Source organism: Mustelus asterias, chromosome 11, assembly GCF_964213995.1.
Source record: "Mustelus asterias chromosome 11, sMusAst1.hap1.1, whole genome shotgun sequence".
Classification (NCBI taxonomy): Eukaryota; Metazoa; Chordata; class Chondrichthyes; order Carcharhiniformes; family Triakidae; genus Mustelus; species Mustelus asterias.
Window position 1 is genome coordinate 25,889,988 of NC_135811.1, and position 24,221 is coordinate 25,914,208.

At 40.0% G+C, this 24,221-nt stretch overlaps 1 protein-coding gene across 20 annotated transcripts in view; it reads right to left on the minus strand.

Moving 5' to 3' along the window:
- tcf7l2 (transcription factor 7 like 2) overlaps positions 1-24,221 on the minus strand; it is a 186,030-nt gene that overhangs the window by 3,557 nt on the left and 158,252 nt on the right. For 3 of the 20 annotated variants that reach the window (XM_078223294.1, XM_078223302.1, XM_078223289.1), the window contains exons 6-12: positions 14,402-14,504; positions 13,704-13,790; positions 5,981-6,106; positions 5,554-5,716; positions 4,779-4,886; positions 4,380-4,428; positions 3,520-3,592 (exon numbers count right to left, since the gene is read on the minus strand). In XM_078223294.1, the coding sequence (XP_078079420.1) occupies positions 3,520-3,592; positions 4,380-4,428; positions 4,779-4,886; positions 5,554-5,716; positions 5,981-6,106; positions 13,704-13,790; positions 14,402-14,504 (709 nt within the window). Of the gene's footprint in view, positions 1-2,455; positions 2,510-3,177; positions 3,251-3,515; positions 3,593-4,379; positions 4,429-4,778; positions 4,887-5,553; positions 5,717-5,980; positions 6,122-13,703; positions 13,791-14,401; positions 14,505-24,221 lie in introns of all 20 variants that reach the window. The other 17 variants (XM_078223291.1, XM_078223285.1, XM_078223297.1 and 14 more) reach the window with 9 other exon arrangements.

A 24,221-nucleotide genomic window follows, 5' to 3' on the forward strand; every position in this document is an offset into this window, starting at 1 on the left:
GCTTCTGATATCAATACTTGCAACTTTATATATTTTCCTTCCATCATTGCTTGTGTTTTGGAAAGTTCTAGAAGTCATTCTTATTATTTTCTCCCATTTAGAGATTCCTGGGGTCTCAGCTCTTCCCCGACTTGGTGTTTGCGGACACATAAAAGTAGGATTGCCTCCCAATAAGAATGTTTCAGTGTGGGAAATTGTGAGCCATAGTAGGAATATATTAGGAACTTCATGTGGTTTTCATAAAGTTATTTCACTGCAGATTAAAGTTATTTTAATCTCAATCCCCATCATCAAAATTTGTCCTGCCGTCTGTTGAATTCTTCCACAGGGTGGTCAGGCAATCAGTCACAGGGCTCATGCTTTGGTCCATGCCTCAGGATGTCTACGTGTACATCTTTCATAATGGAGCATTTATTGATTCAACCCAACCACAGGCTCTGCCCGCAAGGAATTTCTCATGCAAATGTGTGTCCCATGATTCAGTGGCACTGCAGATTGGTAACCATTCTTCTATCTATATTGTCCTTCAAATTTTAACTCTTTGTCAACTTTAAGGAAAATGCATTGCTAATTACATTCAATTTAATGACTTTCCAATGCTTGACTACAAGATTCCCAGAAATATCAAAATGAAGTGAAAAATTCCACCCCTTCCTCGGGAAAGGTTTATTTTTTTTTAAAAAAAGGGCATTAACTATTTTGCCGAAACAAATGCTTGCTCCTTCCAAACTGAGGAAAAGCTCAGATGAAATTTTGCTTAAGGCAGCCACATAGTTCAACAAGGTCCCAGTTTTGATTCCAAGTATGTAATGGCTTAGGTTCACCTCAGCCTGAGGTTTTTTTTGGGGGGGGGGGGGGATGGCGGCAGCGGGAGCAGGCACACAGCAACATGCCTTAGTAAGCTTAAGTCAAGAAAGGACCACAAAAAACAAGAAATCAAGGCTTCTGCTCCTGACACACTTATTGACCACTGCTGAAGGAGTTGAAGACAATGGAAGATTGAGCTGAACTCACTTGTAATGCCCACACCACTCATCGTATAGATTCAAGGTTGAAGATGGCCATTTGGGTATAGCACTAGAGGAGACTTTCCACTCTTTGAGCCAAACCCAATGAGGGAGTCAATACTTTCATGAAAGGTAAGAAATCGGATTCAAATAATCATTTTAAAAGTTGAATTTTGAATATTAAATTGGAATATTCATCCCCTCCATTATTTTGCAATTGTAGGATTGCAAAAAAATATTAAATTAAAAAAGTGTCCAGTAACCCAAAATTTTTATTAGAAATCATTATTGAAGAATTGTTTATCTGCCACATGTTTTGCAGTCTGGTGCGCATCAATTAGGAAGAAAGCAATTTCTAAACCCATTTTTGCAAAATTTGCCCCATTCTGAGCACTAACCCTCAAGTACAAAGTTGACATCTGAAATCAGAAAGGGGCACCTTTGGCAACAGTCGAAGAATCCCATTTAGAACTGTTTACTTGGACTCTTTCCTCGTTCCTCTTTGCATCATAAACTCTACAGCTACTGAAATGATTAACCAATCCATAAAGCAAAAAGAACTGCATGATGGCCAAATGCTCAGAGAAAGTGGTAAAAAGTGTTGCAGTCTCAAATTTACTACTGCTTTTACACAAATCAGTATCAGCTGACAATTCTCTGGCACCTGTTCAGTAATGCAGTGATGTTTGTCCATCACTTGGCAATTGTCTGTGCTGCATCTTACACAATATTTACATTTAATTTGAGCACCATTTATTAAAAATGACACAGTTAAATAAGCAGATGAAAAATGTATCTTCCAGTCATAGAACTTGGTCAGAAGCACAATTATATTTTACATCTTAATTATGCTTTAAGATCATGATTATAGAATGAAAGTAAGTTACTCTTAACATACATGCCAACAAAAAGACAGTGCGAAAAAGGAACACACACAAGTGCACAGTCTCCATAAGCCTCACTACATGAGCAGAAATTTCAGTATTTCCAATAATTTAAAGCTAAGTGTGGTTAAAGAGACTGTAGCACGGTCTGAATTAGGGGAAATGAAGTATGAAAGAGAAAAAGGGAGATCGAGCACCACTTTACGTGAAAAATTAAAAGGTTTCAACTTGGAAGAAGCAAAATACCTACCATGACAACATTCCCACTTCAAAGACTGCATGTGTCAGGACAAAGAAATAAGATTTAACCAAATGCAGTCAACAGGAACGATGTATATAAACAGGACAAAACATTTATTCCCTCTACCCAGCCAAGTCCTAAGAATTAGAGAATTGGCAACCAGAGTAGTTCAAAAATTTCTAGAGTACCCAGATTAGCTGTGGTGGATAAGCCTTTGACCGTTTGATGTCTGAGTTTGTTTAGTTAAACCGAATTGTAAGAAAACTAAAAGAGAAATTTAATTGTGTTACTTAAAAAGATATTCCAACAGATTTTGCACTCGCCTGAAAATGAAAGTTTCCTCTGAACGAGCTTGTAGCTGGTATGACGCCCAATTACTAAAAATAAATTGGCGATTAATACAAAAAATGTAAAGACATAGTTACTGGAGTGCACAAATACCTTTCTGCTTCTTGGAAACTTAGCTGTTGTACAATTATGTGATAACTACTCAGGAGAGCCGACTATTTTATCAACAACAGTCTCTGTAAAAATGATGTTGAAATTTCACATTTACTGACTAAAATGAACTCATGCACAGAAGGATATCAGTACATGTTGTGCACTTAGAACTGCAATGTCTACACATTCACCGGAAATCAGGTGAGTTTTCTAAAAGAAATATATATATATGTACATACATATACAGATCTTTATGAACCATGGATGGTTAGTAGTTAGAGCCAGTTTTCAAGATTAAAACTTCTCTCTCCTCTGTCCTAGGTTTCACTGCACCAATCTCCGACACAAGGTCACAGGCCCATCGCAACCACGGTTTGGGGAGGGCCAGGAAAGTAGGGTGGGGATAAAGGAGGTGGACAGTGCTTGCAAGGAGATAGACCAATGCTGCTAATAAAAGGCAACAGGTAAAAAAGAAAAGAAAAATAAAAAAATCTGCAATAAGCTATAGAATATTAGCACATTAGAGCACAGGAAAGTCACACGAATGCACTACAAATCCAATAAAAGGGCATATTTAATTCCGGAAGGCCTAATGGGAGTATACCTGCAAGGTTTGCACCATAAACTCTGTTGGTCTAGCCCGAACAATGCCCGACACTTCTTTGGAGTATTTGCATCTGTTAGCATGAAGTAAACAAAAACAACAAATGGAGGATACTGCTCACTGGATGTGACATCTCAGCCAGAGCTAGTGGTTTAGCTGGCCAAGTTGGCATTCTCCCCTCATCGCTTTTTAAAACAAAATTCGCACTTCCTAGCAACAATAGATGCAAGGGTAAGTTGCAGCATCCAATTAAAACACTGAAACAGTGATAGCAAGAAGGGGAAAGTACCAATTTAACCCAGCTGAAACCAACCATAGCAAACCTGGGAAAACGATACACACCTGCACGGGCCGCACCAGTTATTCTGTTGATCAAGGCCAAAGCGCGCTCGGCATTTCTTAGGAGCGCTCAGATCTGAACAAATTGGAAGAAAGCGAGCAGAGGAGACAGCAAAGGAAGAAAGAGAGACAAGAAAACAAAAAGGAATGAATCAATTTATCTGTTACCAGTGATCAGCAATGCCCTCTAATTTCATAAAAATGTATTAAAATCACAGCTGTATTTTTCACCCATTTAAAAAGCACCAATATTGTGTGGCAACACAGATTTGAATTATTTTATAGTAGATTTTAAATGAGAATTCACAAAAAGGAGTCAGTGGACTGAATAAAGAACCTGCAGGTTAGTGCCAGCAGAGGATGTTAGGCTTGAATCAAGCTAAAAAGGTTAAAGTGCTTAGCAGAAGGAGCTAGATAGCAGGGTCAATTTTACATGCATGCCTTCCAACAGCAAATGTGAAGTAGGATAATGGGATTAGGCTAGCAGGTAAGGCTAATTACGTAGAGGATGCATCAGAAAACAGGTACAGCCCAAATTAATATGTCAATACAAGACAATAAGTACATACAACAGTAAGCTTCAAAATATTTCATGTTACAATAGCTAAGGCAATAATTTGTGTTTTTTAAAAAAGGAGTTCTACAAAAACGAGTATTAAAATGTCTACAATTCATGCACTGATTACTTTATCATACTTGGAAAGGCAAACCAGCCACAAAATTAACACTGCCATAAATAGTATTATAATTAACAATGTTATAAAACATGGTTAGCAGCAGCTAGGGTTTCATCTGATTAAATGTTGTCATTCGGATATGTGAAGGGTGCCCTTTATAATGGAAGATAATTGCTGTCTACTTACCATTGGTTTCCCCTGCCTGCTTTTCCCTTTTCCTCTTCTTCCTCTTGCCCTAAATAGGGAGAGACAAAAAAAAGAAATGGAGGAGGGGAGAAAATAGCACAAACTCAGTTTGTCCATTTGGTTCACAGAACCACATCAATCAGAATCAAAAACATCTCAGAAGAATAAAATTGCCCCTTCCGATCAACCCTGTGAAACAAAGCTATGTGAAGGACAGCTCTGTGGCGCGCACACAAGCTTCTCAAGATGGGAGGACAATGTTGGCTTCATCTTGGTCATTATTTGTAACATTAGACTGACATGTATGACGTGCACCCTGCTGGGCCTGTGGAGAACAAAAAAATAAATAAATGGGAGTGGGGGCAGGGAACAGGGAAGCATGTAGAGAATGAAACTTACATAGTTATCTCGTGCTGACCAGCCCGGGTAGAGTTGCATGTGAAGCTGCCGTTCCTTTCTGGCTAACTCATAGTACTTTGCTTGTTCTTCTCTAGACAAAGCATGCCACTGAGAATAAACAGGGTTGGATGTAGGAGAAATAGATCACATTAATACTTGCATATAAAAATGCCTGAAAAGGTTAATGCATAATAACTGGGCTGTGTACCACAATATAACATTAGCACCATGTTATATCTGAATAGATTAATTTACTGTGGGGGAAAAAAACCCCAGAATTCATTGTAAAAGCAGAATAAAGAGACTCATCAGCTATATATTAAGTGTTTGGAGGAGGGCCAAAAGAGGAATTATTCAACTAAAATAAGAATGAAGCATCAAAATCAAGAAAAGGTGTACTAATATTGTACGGGCTTTTTAAGAAGTATGGCACATCATGTTTAATAATTTCACAGCTGAGATGGAGTTCTTGAATTGAGAAGCAAAAGTGAATATAGAGGTTAATAAAATTGGACAGGTATTTACTGTATCTGTGTAACACTTCTCTCCATGCTATTTTAAAGGAAGCATTAAACCATTCATTGATTTTCACATGCTGTGTCATTCACTATTATTGGCAACACTTGCTTCCAATTCCTAAGGAGTGTTGATCCCGAATTGAGATATGAAAAAAGTAATGGCCAACGTAAAAAAAAAATCACCACTCACTGACTACCCTGATCACCAAGATTACACTTCTAACCTGGTTTTGTGCCACGTGGTTTAAGCTGCTTACCCTTCGGCCAAGGATCTGATTGATGGCCGCACTCTCTTTCAGCGTGCACTCTGCTACTACCTTTGCTCTCATTTCCTTCATGTACAACATGAATGCATTCAAAGGTTTCTTTATGTGTGGCTTTTTCTTTTCCTCTTCTTTTTTGGCATCCTGATGATGTTTTCTGAGAAAATGAGAACAGTTACCAGCTTCACCAGTGAAACTGAAACAACCGGTTCTTTCTAAACAAAAGGCTACATTTTAAATGATTCAATATTAAAATCAAAATAAGAACAGTAGGTTACAATTAACTGGGAGAAGCCCACATTTTAAAATCCAAAACAAGAGAGATGCACATTCTTTGGAAATTTTGAAAAGAAGTTCAATCATTTTTGGAAATTATGAAGTGTTATGGACATTAAGATAAAGTGACAGGTTGATGACTTACGAGTTATTGAGGGATCCGATGTCGCTCTGGGAAGACTCTTGTTTGACAGTTGGTGTGACTATGGCAGGATGAGGAATTCCCGTTGTGTGTAAACTGTGATGTGGTGGAACCATGTGTGGGGGGAACCTACCAGAGAGAAAACTGTGTAAATCAACAGAACAGAAATGAATGAACGGGAGGGATGGGCACATTTGATATATAAGCAAGCATACATGCAAGCACAAGCTGTCACAATCACTCTATGTAGCTGTGATTAATAACATAAAATGAATCATCATTATACAACTGTCGGTTTGACTTTGAGGCTACGGATAGTATATAGTGATAAAAAAATTACAATATAAGCACTGTATAAATACAATACATTGCTACATAAATTCTAAGTCTTTCCTTTATAGAACTCTGTACAATAAGCCTTTCAAAAGAGCAGCTTTGGTTTGACCCTTTTGACAATGTTTGCATTATCACCTGTCCAGATTTATACATGGTCAAATTGCAATTTCTAGCATTACTGAAATTGGCTGAATTTTAGATACACCAAAATCTTCCATCGTGAATCAAGCCAACAAAATCATTTCCTATTAATATAATAATGATATATTTACTGCTTCATTTCAAAATATAGCAAAATGATTTTGGAGTGAACATTTGTGTCCAATTACACAGCATGTGGGAGGCAGTTATTGTGTTAGCTGACAGATGCAGACTCTTTTTTTTTCCTGGAGTGAAATATTAGCAGAGTGAGCAGTGAAAATACCATTTACAGTTACCACACAAACATAAGACAGTACACAGGTGAAGTATTTTATAGTACACTAGGGCTTTCAAAAGCTCAAGAGTATTATTCTTCATGTGATGAAGTGGTTACATTCATTTCATTACCTGAAGAGACTTATGAGGGTTCAGAAGTTAATGGACACTATAAAATGTCAATCTATCATAAGGTGATTACTACCACACTATCTACAAAATATTTGAAATTTGGTATAGCTTTTGCATTATTTAATAGATATATCTACAACTGAACAAGGAAACTACATTATATTATATATATATTCCATTGTAAAAACTAAAAATTCTAAACAGCTAATTATGAAAAAATCCTGACTGCTTTTATGGCTGCAAGCCAGAATATAATGATGTGCATAAACTTGCAGGCCATGTTACGAACAAACTCATTTTTGTTCCACAGTGTCTCTGGGGTTTCTATCGCGTTCACTCTCACTTTATTTCACTGTTGACATTTTTCTGTTAACTGCATGTCATCTGCCTGACTTTGTTTTATGTGAGAGCTGTGGGAAGCTTTTTTCCCCCCTTGCAAAAAAAAACAGCCTCTTTGAGTTGCAGCTAGTTTGTCATTATTCCCCCTCCTCTCCCTGTGCAGTTGTTATCTCTCATCTTTCCAAGCTCAATTTTCCTGAGCTTTCTAAACCACCACAAACCCACATTATGGTTTATACATGATGCTGATCCCTTTGAAGGCAGCACATTTCAGAGCGGGCCCTAGTCAGGAGAAGCACCTTCAGCCAATTTACTAGGCTGAGGGGCCCTGAAGCTCTAACATCTCAATCTAACAGGGTCACAGGGTGGCACAAGTGAATGTCAGCTATTGCTATTTAATTGCCAGTCTATGCCTCTCTGCTATGTTTAAAGTATAATGACCCATCACTTAATTCGAAGAAATCACTGCCCTACTACTGGATGGAATATATATCAAAAGGTGTGCTCTGGCAGGGCATGGCGTCTACATTTCCTACGGATGTCATACGAATAATACAGACGTGTAGTTTCATCACCCTACTACCGCACAAATGCCTTCTGTTCTATTTTTTTCATCTGAATAACTAATGTATGCCCCTACAGGAAAAACTGTTGAAGAACTGCTAAGTTGCTTTAATGACCGCCTTCAAAAAGTGTACAAATCGTGCTTCTTCTTTGACAACTTGATCCCTCCCCACATTCTATTTGTGGGGGAGCGAGGGGGATAAGCTATAAGACAGCCATGTGCACCCAGAAACTAGTCCTGTACCTTTCCCTCTTCCGAGATGAGCACCTTTGCACTCCTGTAACTGGGGCCAGGCTTCCAGCTATACGATTGCAATACTGAAAAATCGTGAATATTTGACACATTCCTGAGAGTCATATTTTGCTATTCTGTAATGAACATTTTTTTGCTATTCTGCTAAACCTCTGGAAATTGTTAGTTTTAAATGGTTAATTTATCCTGCCCCGATCTAAAGCTGTACTTTTACAAATGCATCTACTTAGTCTCTGGAGATGGGGAGCCTTGCCTAATAATCTATGCTAATTTAATTAACAGCTATCATCAAAATGCATTAGCTGTTTCAGCCCATCAGTAAAGTCTCACCCTCCACCAATTAAATTAGCTGAACTCTAAATCAGATGAACAGAAAATAAACCCATCATTAGGAGCAATTAGTGATTGCTTAAATACAGTGCTATGGAGTAGTTTGTAAATATACTTGTAGCCACTGGGAAATTAGCTAGTACTGGATTAATTGGGGCTGTGACGAACAGTCAGAGCCCCGATCAAAACAGTAGCTTTTCAAGTTCTGAACATCAGCTTCCAAGAGCTTTGATGTATCATCAATTACCAGTCTCTCTTATTGGTTTTGTATGTTTGCATTTGTTGTGTATGCATATGGACATTAACATTGTACACAGGACTGGAATCCGGTGTGGTAATGCTGATGCGTTGTAAACTTTAATACATGCATATTTTATCCTGCATGGCAGCTACCTTGGCTAGTTAAAATTAGTTACAGATTTACAATACCTCATTACTTTATTTTATTTTACCTCCAGTATTACTAAATACCCATTTAAATTTTACATGGCTGGCACAATTAAATCTTGTGAAAATTATTGCATTTTTCCATTAAGAGGGCCTCATTACTGCTACAATACAGTTTACCAATACCACAATTATACAATTATACTGAAGCCCACAGGCATAATTTGGTGTCAGCATTTGGGCTCCACACTGCAGGACTAAGTGGGACTACCAAATAGGACTGGATGATCTCAGTTGCACTGTATAACAATGTAAACCTTGAATTTTATTTTGTTTCTTTTTTAAGATTTATAGAGCAGATAAAGTAACCGATGGGCAAAAAGGGCCAAATGGAATGGTTCCAGTGCCAGTCCAAATGTAGGTTACAGGGTGGCACGGGGCACAGTGGTTAGCACTGCTCCCTCATAGTGCCAGGGACCCAGGGTTCACCTCGGATGACTGTGTGGAATTTGCACGCTCTCCCCGTGTCTGCGTGGGTTTCCTCCGGGTGCTCTGGTTTCCTCCCACAGTCCAAAGATGTGCGGGTTAGGTGGACTGGCCATGCTAAATTGCCCCTTAGTGTCAGGGAGTCTAGCAGGGTAAATATGTGGAGGTATGGGTTAGGGCCTTGGGTAGAATTGTTGTCGGTGCAGCTTGATGGCCTGCTGCTGCACTATAGGGATTCTTTGATTCTATAAAGAGGCCAAAGACTAAATTTGTACCCTTGCGGAAATAATTTCTGGAGAGATCCTATGCAGGTAGTCACCAATTTGAAGGAGAGAAGGTACCCTGAATTCACTATCCTTTCGCAAATCACAATCAACACATTTGTGCTTGATATTGGGGGAAGACAGTAATCGATACAATTGTCACTGCTTTGTTAGCACAAAACCCAAAGCCCAGATACACCACTGAGTTTGTGATCGATGTGCTAAAAACTCTTTATTACTATTTGCCTTCTTTGGTCACTGATACTGTTCTTAATCAGGTTTTTATTGCACACAGGCTCTTGCCAAATGGTGCAAAAAAGGATAGCATCAACCAATAGAACTCCTGCCTTACAGCGCCAGGGACCCAGGTTCAATTCCGGCCACGGGTCACTGTTTGTGTGGAGTTTGCACATTCTCCCCGTATCTGCGTGGGTTTCCTCTGGGTGCTGCGGTTTTCTCTCAGTCCAAAGATGTGTGGATTAGGTCAATTGGCCATTCGAATTGGCCCTTAGTGTCGGGGGATTAGCAGGGTAAATATGTGTTGTTACGGGAATAGGGCCTGGGTGAGATTGTGGTCGGTGCAGACTCGATGGGCCGAATGGCCTCATTCTGCACTGGCGGGATTCTATGAAGTGGATGCTTAGCTCATCTGGACAAAATCCAAATAAAGGTCACACCCACTGAACTGAGAGTGATGCTGACAGAGGCTCTGGACATTTCCTCTACTGGTTTTCTCTATTAAACATGTAATTTCCTAACATAAGGAACCTCTAATTTGTGAAAGGAATGGAAAAAATATATATATGTATGTAATATATATAGTATATATATATTTTAGTCTTTGCCCCAAAATAAATTTAAACAGAGTACTTGTCAGTGAGCTAGTTGGTGTGGCATTCCGTACACACATTTTACAGAAGACTGTTGGCTTTGTTACTACAAAATACTGATGTATGCTTTGACTTTTACTTGATGAGCTGGCCAATTGACACAAAGATTGGATGAATAATGTGACTGGAATAAGCTGATGTTTGTGTACGATGATGGCAGTGCACATTTAGGAATGTGCTGTTTATTTAATTCAGTTTGGTTTTTTTTGCCACCTTTTCAGATTACTCTGGCCATATGGGAACACGTTGCATCGGGTCAGAACCGGAAAGCCACCAATCCGTGGCAAAGCATGCAATAAAATACACAATCTCAAGAAAGACGGCCAAACGGACATCTCATTTCTATCCTATTATGCTACAATACAAGCTAACTAAGAATTCAACTAATGTGTTGGTCTAGCCTCATCCAAGGCCAAGAATTACTTTCTCCAATTGTCCATTTACGGAAGGGGTTACGTACTGTGCTCAGGTTACCGACAGCTCTGAATTCATGTGACAGCTTAAATTAAAAGCAATGCCAAAACAACTGTACGCATTCAAAACTGCATTCATGCAGCTCAAAAGTTGCAATTGCAGGATCATACTTTTGACTGCACAACCTCCGTAACATCAAAGGATGGTTGAACAGGCCAATGTGAAAACCACATTATCTCAGGATTCTGCAAGTGACCCCATCTTTAAAGCGGAGTTCTATTTCACGAGGTGCACATGCGCTCCCTCGTTTATACTTTCCAAGTGCCTGTGACTGAATGCTTACTGTGTCGAAGGTGCTTCCACAGCATTAAAAGGATATTCATTAGTTACACTGAGCAAGCATCCCAAGTGTTGGTTAAGATATTAAAAAACAAATTCACACCAATATGACAATGTGGTCGGGTCATTGTGAGAATTGACACTCTGTAGATAAGATTTAAATGTATAGCTACTGTATACTAAATTCACCAACTCTAGGGATAAAACAAGGGTGTCCCTTACCAGGAACAGAAGCATTCACCTTTTGTGTCCTAAAACTGTGTCACCACAAAATAGAAGTACAGGAAATGAAGAGGAGGTCAATCATCATCTGAACTAGACACTCCTACATGTAGCACTTTCCATTTTTATTTTAACATTTGTTTGCAACTTTCTTTTTACTGCCACTGCAGGATAGTCTGATTTGACCGAGGGCAAGTGTGAACTTCTGTACAATTCAAAACACTTGAATCAGCAAAGAATTCCAATTTCCCTTTTGGTTCATCTCCTATCCCTCGCACCGTATCACACTCAAAATCTAAACGCTCCAGAAGCTATAGTGACAGAAAGGTGCATAGCAATTTAGTTCTCCTAAATTAAGGGGTATTTTAAACCTGTAAATTTAACACAGTAATTTTGCTTTTGAGAGAGATTTAAAACACTCAAGAATGTTACACATTCATGAAGGATTTGGAAAATTCTGTGCTTAACACATTGCCAAACATAATGTATAGAACGCAGCATTGTTCATCCTTTCAAACATCCCACTTTTAAGATTTGCCACTTTGCCAATACAGTTGTTGAATTTTTCCACTTTGCGCTGCATTTTATGACTGGATGTGGGGTATCTAAAAATTCCGTAATACCTGACCGCAGTGCAATGTGATCATCTGATAGGGTAGGGGTTTAGAGAGAATCAACTCCAGTTTTTAAATTAATGGACAACACTGAACACATCAAGTCAATAAAACCAATGAATTTCATCAGTCTTCGTCAGCTGGCCTTCAAAGAGACAGCTTCCACAAAAAATAATAAAAAGTGATACTCTCGTGAAAGTGGATGTCAGTACAGAAAGCTGTGGAATAATTTGGAGTTGCCTTCTCCACCCACACTGCTGCACGAGCAATTGTTGGAAGGCCAAAAAAAAAAACTCCATATTTCAAGAACTGTTTTAATTCTTACAGTATTTATTTTCTTTTACTGTGTTAGGGAATCAATAATTTATCCTTCCTAGAATCAATGCCTCAAGTGTAAAAACTGAAAATAATATATATGGGCAAAACACAGTCAGTGGGGCTCCTGCTGATCAAAAGAGAAGACAGATTTAATAATTTCAGCAGGAATAAACTCTCAAGCTATGAGACTCAAAATTTAAAACCCTGTCCATGGTCGATTTTCAGACTCCTGCATCCCCTAAAGGACAACTTTTTGTTGTAAGCCCAGATTGTGCACGAGGGAAGGCAGAAACCAAAGGTTGCCGGGCGCGAGGGAGAATGAGCTCCTGCGGCCGTTAAATTTAATTTTGAAATTAGTCAACAAAGGAACGATCTGGATGCAAATTAAGGAAGCTGGAAGGTTACAGACCAAGGACAGGCAGAAGGGATTAGTTTAATTTGGCGTCATGTTCAGCACAACATCGTTGGGCTGAAGGGTCTGTTCCTGTGCTGTACTGTTCTGTGTTCTACGTACCAGGAGGTTCAAGTGTCCAGTAAGTAAAAATAATCACAGTGAATATCAGTTTTTCTTTAGCGGTCCAAAGACTCCTTGTAGGCACTTTTGTGACCAGTAGCCCCACTGATGTATTAGTTAATGGCAGTCCAATAACTGATGTAAACTTCCATTACCACTGGAATGCTTCCTACTTTTGACAATGGGAGTCTATTACATGGATGAAAATATTAGGTGCTTTGTGTGTCGCTACCTCAATAGAAAGGACTGCAAGCCTTTTAAGTGGAAGAGCAGCCAGTCTATTACTACTTTGAGTAATTCCATGTTAAAGTGGCCTTTAACCTGTGATGTAACAACGAAGATTATTACTCTCTGATCTGACTTAGTATGGCTCAAGTAGTGATAAGTGACTCTAGCCATAGGGTATAATAAATATTAACTGCACTTTTCTGTCTGCAAGTGCTAAAATATTGTCCCTCGGGCTCCAACACTGATATAAAGTGTGCAATAATTGCAGCATGCTCTTGACACTTAGATATTCCCTTGGGGGCAATATTTTAACCACTACAGCCTTGAAAAGCAGTCAATATTTGTGGACAATATAAATGATCTCCTTTCACAATAGTGCTGCAGTAAAAACTCCATTTCAAAATTATGATGCACTATTTGCCAGTTCATTCATAAAGTGCAACACTTAGTTCTGAAATGGCATTTAGTTTATTTGCCCGTTTATTACAAAGACAATACAAATCGCACATGTCAATCCTTCCATTGCGATTAAAGGGAGTATTAGGAAATGGCAATGTGAGTCCTCATTGAGTGAAGACAAAGGCAGGATGATTAAAACAAAAGAACTGTTGAGAAAACGCTCGGAGATCATCATCTGCTTAAAACAAGAAGTTGATTGCCACCAAGGCAATTGTACCCACCTTGACATGGAAGCATTGACGGTGAGTGCAGTGGGGTAGGGATGCCGAAATCCCCCTGTCGTGATTGGGTAAACAGGTTGACCTTGCCTGAAAAGAAGAAAGGAAGAGGGGAAAAAAATAACTGGAAACTTCTGCTGATGCAAGCTCACTCTCATTTGACCAGAACAAAAAGTCTTGTTGATTTCACAGCCAGGATCAAAGGATGTAAATAAAGAACAATTTTAATGTGCTAAATCTGATAGAACCAGCTAATTAAATTTTATAACCTCTGCTAATGTCAACAGAGACCTTCTCCCCAAGCTAAAACTAGGTGTTTTGTTGTGATAATTAAAGGAGAAGCGGCGTTTGCTTTAATGGAGCCATCACAATAATTGAGGGCTACAGATCCAAAAGAAAACAATAATGAATGTAAATTTATACCAAAATAAAATACATCAAATCAAAGAGCCGCCGTTCTGCTTCGGGCCTCTTTTGGTATTTAGAACTCAGTAGGAAAACATTAAATTAACAGTCCTTAATTTGTAGCCTTTTGTCATAGTAACCAGTGTTGACAGGTGTTGCCAAGGGAGAAGCCCCATATGACTATGTGGGTACCCAGTAGCCAATCACAGCTCATTACAATAATTGCACAATACAGTAACATGCAAAATTCTACAAGAATTAAAAGAATAAAAAGAAAAAGAACTGGAACTGCTTACTGTGGTACTAACCATCCTAGTGGATGGGGGATTTGGCCAACGGTACCTGGCGAGAGTGGATAATAGGGCGAAATATCTGAAGGATGCGGAGGCCTAGGAATTCCTAGGGAAAGATTAAAAAAAAAACAAAGATTAACTTGCAAAAGCACAAGCGATGGAAGTAAGTTCAGAATTTCAAACGTGCAACTGATCCAGTTAGCCTTCCTGTTTCCAATTCCAGCAACACTTGGATGGAGACTGCATGGCAAGCCTTCAATGGCCCATTTGGTATGCAATCTCGATCTCTTTTTGCTGGAAGCTCACAACTCAACCTAATTGCCGCAACTGTTATTTATAAAGTTCCCTTCCATTCAAGAACCCCGATACTTCCATAGTATGACTTGAACGTTCAGTTACGTCACTCCCAACTGCAACTCTTTGCAGCATCATTTTAAGAACAAGTGAATTTGATATTTACATTTAGTTTTAGAGAATCAGTAAACTTCTGAGCTTTATGGGAGCATTTTCACACTAGTGAAATCCAATGATTTTTAGGAACAGCAGGATACAGCAGGATATAGATAGGCTGGAACATTGGGCGAAGAAATGGCAGATGGAATTTAATCCAGATAAGTGCGAAGTGATGCATTTCAGTAGATCTAATGTAAGGGAGAGCTATACAATAAATGGCAGAACCATCAGGAGTATAGACACACAGAGGGACCTGGGTGTACAAGTCCACAGATCCTTAAAGGTGGCAGCACAGGTGGAGAGAGTGGTCAAGAAGGCATATGGCATGCTTGCCTTTATTGGACGGGGCATAGAATATAAAAGTTGGCATATGATGTTGCGGCTGTATAGAACGTTGGTTAGGCCACATTTGGAATACTGCGTCCAGTTCTGGTCGCCACAATACCAGAAGGACGTGGAGGCTTTGGAGAGAGTGCAGAAAAGGTTTACCAGGATGTTGCCTGGTATGGAGGGTCTTAGCTATGAAGAGAGATTGGGTAAACTGGGGATGTTCTCCCTGGAAAGACAGAGGATGAGGGGTATAATAGAGGTGTATAAAATTATGAATGGCATAGATAGGGTGAACAGTGGGAAGCTTTTCCCCAGGTCGGAGGTGACGAACACCAAGGGGTCACAGGTTCAAGGTGAGGGGGGGGGGCAAGGTTCAACACAGATGTCAGGGGTATGTATTTTACACCGAGGGTGGTGGGGGCCTGGAATGCACTCCCAAGCAAGGTGATTGAGGCGGACACACTGGGATCGTTTAAGACTTATCTAGATAGCCACATGAACAGACTGGGAATAGAGGAATACAAACGAATGGTCTAGTTGGGCACATGAGCGGTGCAGGCTTGGAGGGCCGAAGGGCCTGTTCCTGTGCTGTATTGTTCTTTGTTCTTTGAACACAATGCTGTGATTTGATCCTTTCCATAACATTCATCCTTTGAAAACGATTACACAGAAATTATTATACTTCTTACGTGAAACATTTTTACATCTTTAATATATTAAAGATATATTTGTATGTTTTTTCCGCAGACATCTCAGTTATGCTTATAGTCCAATTTATTATAACCGAATGAGACTCATTTGACACTTGATCCACTTGGTTCTTCCAAACTCAACTTTTGATTAATTCCAGCAAGCCATGCAGAAATATCTGGTAAGCTCAAAAGAACCTGTCGAACTTAATTTCTACAAAACATATCTCGTTTTCAAAACACTGTGTCCACGGCCATTTTCAAATCACAAAGTCTGGCCTACACCTGCTTTTTCACCCTGCAAATGAAAATCTTTTCCTCTACACCTACCCAGTCCTCACTAATCCCACAGCTCCCCCTCCGCTCATTCAACAAACTACATCCCCTCACGAAAACTGACATGCCCCACTCACTTTCCCGAGCCATCCTGGGCCCTTGCTGAGAAGAAGCATTTTACGTTGGACCATGCAACCCACTCGAATTAAAAACAATATGTTTTCTGGCTATTCTAAGCACTGTCTATCATAATCAATGCCGTGGTTGATTCATGTATAAAAATAGCAGAAATATTCCGCTACATATCAGTCACACACTGATAGGTGCAAAACAATTCGATAACTGTTGGCGACATCTGGCCTGGAGCCACATATTTACAAGCAATTACCACTGTCTGCTGAAATCACAACTTTACAAGCATCTACAATTTGCCTTGATTTGTCTTTTAGGTAGTTTCTCCATGGAAATTATCTGGGAAATCGCAAAGAGTTGCCAGATTAAACACAGTTCCACCGCAGCAGCCAGATGTCACTATCAAGTCTCTTGTCTATCCAAAATAATGCCATGGGAGATCTGCTAATATCTTAATCTTGCCTTATTCCTAACATTTGACAAGCATCATTGAGAATTATACCACACAGCTCGCACTGAAAGGCAGAAAGAGGGTCAAAGAATTTGTTATCCAGAAGTTCAGGTAAGGAGATTACAACCACACATTCACTGACCCAAATTGTGATGTAATGTTGTAAAATGTATTCTGGACCGAATCCTTACAGTGAGTCATTTTAATCAAGTTTCCAAATATTTCTTACAAAACCCTCGAATCTCATTGCATTTCCAACAGTCTTAAATGTTTCCCTGCAGTTTTACTCCAGGCATGCTATGTGTTTCACTTATGGTGCATTGTGCACTACGGAGCTATTTGTTTCACTTACTGTGCATTTTGCACAATGAAGCTATTTATGCCCCCAACTAATCCCACTGCGTAAAGAAGGGTCAACATGTGACATTAATCACATTTTTCCACAAACATTTCAACATCTCTCTCTTGTATGGCATTATCTAACTGCACAATTTGTAGGACAGTAATGTTTACCTGGGTGCAGCCAGGGCAGTCAAGGCCACATGAAGCCAGCATAAATGTTCGGAATTCAATTTGCACAGCCCCTGTGCAGTGTTAATTATTGATATGAAAACAGCTAGGGCACTTATTTATCATACAGACAGAAAATGACTTAATTAACTGCGACCAACAAATGAGGCTTTTTCCCTCCACAGTTTTCATTTGAAGCTACAATATATATTTTATAATTCATCCACAGTAGCTCTTTCTTGTGACATTAAATACAAAATTATCATTTCTCTTTAAGGTACCCAGACAGGAATTGATTATTTAAAAAATATAGAAAGCAAAAAGCATATGCGTGGGGTAAGAGTATGTGTAAATATGTGTGGGTGAGGTCAAGATAAAAGCGCCTGCATGCAAGAGAAAAACGTATGAGTAAATTGTATCAGAAACTCAAATAGGAAGGTTTTAACTAGATTAAAGCCGTTTCCTTAAAAGGCCCGGGGTGTAAACTCACTGAAAGCTGCAATGCTGAGCCAGGGACTATGAGGTTACAATTCACAAGCTGTACTTTGCCAGGGCAGTGATAAAGGGGCTCCAAATTGATCTTCCTTCCCCAAGATATGAGGTGGAGCTAAACGGCCAGTTTTGCTGCACCTGATCAGTATCTCGCAATTCCCCAGTGGATGATGGCCACCGGCAGGGTCAGTCTCAGCTATGTTAGCTTGCCCCCACCCTCCCAACACACACACACACACACACACAGAAACTGTTGCCCGGGCTCACGTATGAAGAACGGTCACTTGCTCACACTGGCTGAACTTAATGGAAAGGGGATGGGAGAGAAAAATAGGCTTCAATGAACCAAAACTAACTTTCAATGTGAGTAAAGAAAACTGCACAGCAATGGATGGTCAAGAGCAACTTCACAAGTGAAACCAACAGTTCGGTTATGCCAAGCCTTGCCATCATATTACAACCATGACCACAGTACAAAAAGTACTTTGCTGGCTGGAAGATGTTTTGAGAACGTGAAAGGCGCGATATAAACTCAAGTTCCTTCTTTCATAAACATTTCAATCTTGCTTTGCCATTCAGCATCAGATGAAGATTCATCTATTTACTTTCTAGATTTGACTGCAACTGTATCTCTTAAATGGTTTGCCACAATTGGCACTGGAAACTGTCCTTTGACCTCATTGCCAACAGAGATATATCGTCTTAGCTGTCACAATCTATAGGAATTGTACAATTTAAATACAATGGTGACATGGCAATCAATGTGCTCCAGCGCCCAGTAGTAGTGTGTTTATATCTACAGTAACTCCTCTTTTCACCTGCTCCTCTTCCTCCACCACTATCAACAACAGCCAGTGGTAGTTTTCATTGCATCTCTGAGGTACGAGTCGAGTGTAAAGGTTACAGAACTTTGCCAGTCAACAGGCGAGTAACTGGCACCGACCTATGCTGTCTGTCCCCAGCAGTGAAACAGAGCGGGGCAATATACAGCTCACTGGCTGAATCGGAGGTTGACAATAATAATGTTTCATGAGTATTATATACCAGGCAAAATCTACATCCAAAGGTATACGTTGTGTATTACATTGACCAAGACTAACACATGTTCAGCTGCAAGCAGCCAGGTCATGAGAGAGGTCAATATAACAAAATGCTCAGAACTTCAAATAAAGTACACTCCCTCCTCACTTGAAAAACTTAAAACATTATAATTTAAACGATAATGTATACAATTTTCCTGAATACAATATGACTAAACCAAAATCAACAACACCTGAAATTTAACAAGTCGGGTTCCATATTGGTTTTACTGCGATCACAACCAAAACATATATGGCCAATACATGTGCAAAAATTGTTTTCCCTTAACACCAGCTATGCATTTAACAAAAATATAATTTGATAAGAATGAATCAAAATAACTTATTTACTTCCTTGCCACATGCTTTCAATCAACCTATCTAAAGTTTCTTTCTCTTTATGTCTGAGTATCTCCTTCCATTTCCATGATGCTGCTCTCTCAACATCTCTGACTTTATCAACGCTGAACTTTGACTACCAACTCAATTTAATGTTTGGGGCTATGGCATTAATTGCTTCCTTTTCTTCAAAAACCCTGACTCACTTTGCTCTGCTGGTGAGATTCTGGAATACAGCCAACTTTTTCTTTTTGACTTCCACTTTGGACTCTAGGAAAATTTGAATTAAAGGAGGATTATCATGTTCACCTTTGGTCATATTTCCCTTCAATCAAATAACATACATGATGGAGTCTCTCCCCAATCTTCACTAGATTTGTGAATGCACCTAGTCTCTTTACAACAACTCCAGTCACATACGTTTCCTTTACACTTTGACCAGCACTTTGTAAAACTTTTTCTCTTCAGTTTCATGCTTCAAGTATCATGACTCTTCTTTATTTTGTCTTGCTTTTCTCTTACTTTGCTACTGATGGCAGGTTTAAGCAAACTAATTCTTGCCCTGGGAATGCGTTTAAACACTAAATCATTAGCTGAGCAACTTGTTGCAGAATTTGGAGTTATTCTGTAAGGGAACAGAAAATTGTCCAGTCCATGTCGAAGAAAAGCATGGATAGTGGGGTCTCCCTTCCTGCCATCTGAAGGGTCCCCACCGACTCAGAATTCCCGCAGCCATTTCATTCTCAAATGAGCGTCAATTGCCCCTCGCTTGGGAAGAATTCCCAACCAGGAAGGCTGTTGGTCTATCTGAATGGCTGGCAGCTCTCCAGTCCCAGCAGCGGACTGAAGAGGGACTTCAGGAAGATGCCTGAGCCTAAGACCCGGGACTGGAAGGCAAGATAAGTTTAAGGGGTCAAAGGGGGCAACCGGGGTGTCGGGGGAGAGGGAGATCCAGAGATCACTGGACCTCAAGCGGTGGGGGCACCTGAAGTCAGAAGGATGTTTATGATGGAGGCTGCCCTCTTTTCCCACCAAAGGTCCAAGTTGGTTCATTTTCAGACTTCCCCCAGGTCTGGTAAATGCTCCTGCCAATCAAAGAATTGAGGCTGGATGGTAAACGGCCCTTAAGTGGTCAATAATGGCTAAATAACCCATCAGTTTAACAGCAATTGTGTCAAGGAAAAATGACAGAAGAATTTATTTTACTCTCCTTCCAAGATAGCAGACACTACTACCCCTGAATCAACAATAAAAGTCGTGAATCCCCGACTTTAATTTTTACCATGGGTACTGGAATTATATCTGCACCCACATTACTCTCATCCCCCATGTGCTGTTTTTCTTGCTCTCTGATGAATCTTTCTACACAATATCATCTCCTGAGTCCTAGACTGGCTTTGAACCTACCAGAACCTCACCTTAGTGCAAGGCTGCATTCTGGCGGTTTACCACAACCCGCAGCATTACTGTTTCCACTACCCCTGAATGTTGTCTGTATTTGACTGACTTTCCCTCAGGCATTTAAATGATTGATGGCAAACTTGGCAAGACAGTAACTAACTCCCTGACTCAGTCTGCGATTTTGGCTTCCGTGGCATTGAACTTGCTGAAATCAAGTGGAATTTCCTGCCAGCACAGGGAAATAATTCCCTTGCAATAATCGTTTTTCTGCCATTTCCATGGCTGTGGCCTCATTGTAGGTCTCCTTCTATGACAGCTCATTGCTTTTGGTCAAAACTTTGGCCTGGATTTTATTGTTCAAACCTTATTTATACCCTCCCCCAACAGAGAGGGCATTAGAGAGAGCACAATAAACACGTGCTCAGATAATGCAATCTACTACAGTATGAATTCCTAAACTGCCCAAAGACTAGAGCAAAACAATGGGGTGTCCTGCTAGTTTTAGGGCATCCAATAGCATTGTGCATTCCACAGTGCATCATGGTTATGATGAGACCTGCATGATGTTTTTCCTTTAATTCGTTCATGGAGTGTTAGATTCACTGACTCGGCCAGCTTTGATTGCCCACCCCTATTTGCTCTTGGGAAGATGGTGGAGATTCATGTTGTTGAACCGCTGCAGTCCATCAGGTGTAGATACATCCACGATGCATTTCGGGAGCAAGTTCCAGGATTTTGATACAGCGACAGCAAAGGAAAAACAATATAGTTCCAATTCAGCATAGGGCGTGGCTTACAGGAAAGTTTGCAGGTGATGGCGTTCTCATGCATCTGTTGACCCATCTGTTTTACAAACAGGCTTATGAATTAGAAGCAGGAGTAGGTCATTCTGCCCCTTAAGCCTGCTCCACCATTTAATATTATGGCTGATCTGATTGTGACCTCCACGCCACATTCCATCTACAACTGTAGCAAAAAATCCCTACTTATATATACCATTCGCCTTGCCATAATGACAACATTCCATTAGTCTCCCGAATCACTTGGTATACCTGCATATTAACTTTTCTCGATTCATGCACCACGATACCCAGATCCCATCTGTACCACCAAGTTCTGCAATCTCACTCCATTTAAATAATGTGCTGTTTTTTCTTATTCTTCCTGCCAATGTGGACAAGTTCATATTTTCCCACAATTATATTCCATCTGCCAAATTTTTGTCCACTCACTTAACCAATATCTCTTTGTAGACCCCTATTGTCCTTTTCACAACTTACTTTCCTGCCTAGGTACGGTAAAGATAAAGTCAACATAGCCCCAGATGACCATAGGCTGCTCTCTCCCTTGAGGGGGGAGAGCTGACTGGCGGTGATTTAACCTGAGTATGGTAGCATTGCTACTGCCTTTGTAGGTACTTCATGCAGAAGGTCAGACAAAAGTGAACTGAAGGTGTCAGTACCACTTTTATAAACTGGATGTTAACCTTCCCCCATTGTATTTAAAAGCAGCAAATTCTTTCCACTTTATGGTTTGAGTTTGTTCTATAGAATTCCATAATTATTACCAGCTGCCCAATAAGGATTCATCTGCAATAATGCCCAAGTGGCTTACAAACCTCTAAACTAGTAAAACACCAATCAGCTCTCTCCAAAGTTCAAAACTATACAATAAGCAAAGCAACTAATCTGTACACCCAACTTTCATGACATGGTTATCTCCAATCTTTCAAAGTTTTTGAAAATGGGCAGCATGGTGGCACAGTGGTTAGCACTGCTGCCCCACAGTGCCAGGGACCCGGGTTTGATTCCACCCTCGGGTGACTGTCTGTGTGGAGTTTGCATGTTCTCCCCGTGTCTGCGTGGGTTTCCTCCGGGTGCTCCGGTTTCCTCCCACAGTCCAAAAGATGTGCGGGTTAGGTTGATTGGCCATGCTAAATTGCCCCTAGTGTCAGGGGGATTAGCAGGGTAAATGTTTGGCGTTATGGGATTAGGGACTGGGTGGGATTGTGGCTGGTACAGGCTCGATGGGCCAAATGGCCTCTTTCTGCACTGTAGGGACTCTATGATTAAAATTTGATTTGAAGACCTGGGACATCAGACCTTCATTACTGCATTTGTGTAATCAACTCAGTATTTTGTAGTGGTAACGATGATTAAACGGCCATGGGCGATTTGAATCTTAATATCAATTGAACAAATCAACTTTCAAAGACAGAATGGGGGGCTGAGTTCACAGAGTGTATTCAGGACAGTTCCTTAGAACAATACATTGTAGGATCTAACCGGGAACAGGCTATTTTAGGCCCGGTAACAAGACAGCATTAATCCAAGACCTCATTATAAAGGATCCTCAGGGCAAGAGTGATCATAACATCATGAATATCCAATTCAGTTTAAGAAATAGAATTGTGGGGCCATGACGAGTGTCTTAAACTTAAAGAAATAATTACAAGCATATGAAGACAGAGTTGGCTAAAGTTCACTGGGTAAATAGGTTAAAAGAGAAGATGATAAGAGAAGCAGTGGCAGACATTTCAGGTTATATTTCATAACTCTCAACAAAGATATATTCCATTGAGGAAGAATGACTCAACCAGAAAGAAATACCATCCGTGGCTAACTAAAGAAGATGATTAAAGAAAAAGCTTACAGTGCTGTGAAGATTAGTGGTGGGCCAGGAGATTGGGAAAGTTTTAGAAACCAACAAAGGGTTAATAAAAAAGAGAGAAAAATTGGACTATGAGAAAAAATAACTAGAAATGTGAAAATTAAACAGCAAAAGCTCCCTACAAGTATATACACAGAAAAAAAGAGAAGCTTAAGTGACATTGGTCCCTTAGACGATGAGACTAGGGAATTAATCAGGGCAAACAAGGAAATGGCAGAGACTTTGCACAATTATTTTAATCTGTCTTCACTGTAGAAGACACAAAAAAGCATCTCAAAAATAATAGTGAATCAGTGGCAAAAGGAAGGGAGGAATTTAAAACAATTAATGTCACTGGAGAAAAATATAATGGGAATACTGATGGAATTGGCATGGCTGAAAAGTTCCCTGGAGGTGATGGTCTACTACGTCAGGTCTCTAAAAGAAGTGGTTGTAGAGATAATGGATCTGTTGGTTGCAATCTTTCAAAATTTGCTATATTCTGGAAAGGAGCCAGCAGATTGGAAAACTGCAAATGCATCCTCTGTTCAAGAATGGGAGGGAGATAGAAAACAGTAAAATATAGACCAGTTAGCCTGACATCCGTTGGGGGCACGCTACTAACATTACTGTAGTAGTACCAGGGCATTTAGAAAATCATAACACCATCAGACAGAGTCAACATGGTTTTATGAAAGGGAAATTATGTTTGACAAACTTATTAGAATTCTTTGAGGAAGTAACAAACAGAATTAGAGGTGAAGCAGTAGATGCAGTGTATTTGCATTGCCAGGTGGCATTCAATGATGTGCCATGTAAAAAGTACACGAGAGCTCACGGCGTTTGGGGGCAGGGTGGGGGGATATATTAGCATGGACAGAGGATCGGCTAACTAACAGGAAATGGCGAGTCAGGATAAGTGGGTCATTTTCAGGTTGGCAAACTGTGACTCGTGGAGTGTCACTGGGAACAGTGCTAAGGCCTCAATTAGTTACCATCTAAATGAAAGATTTGGATGAAGG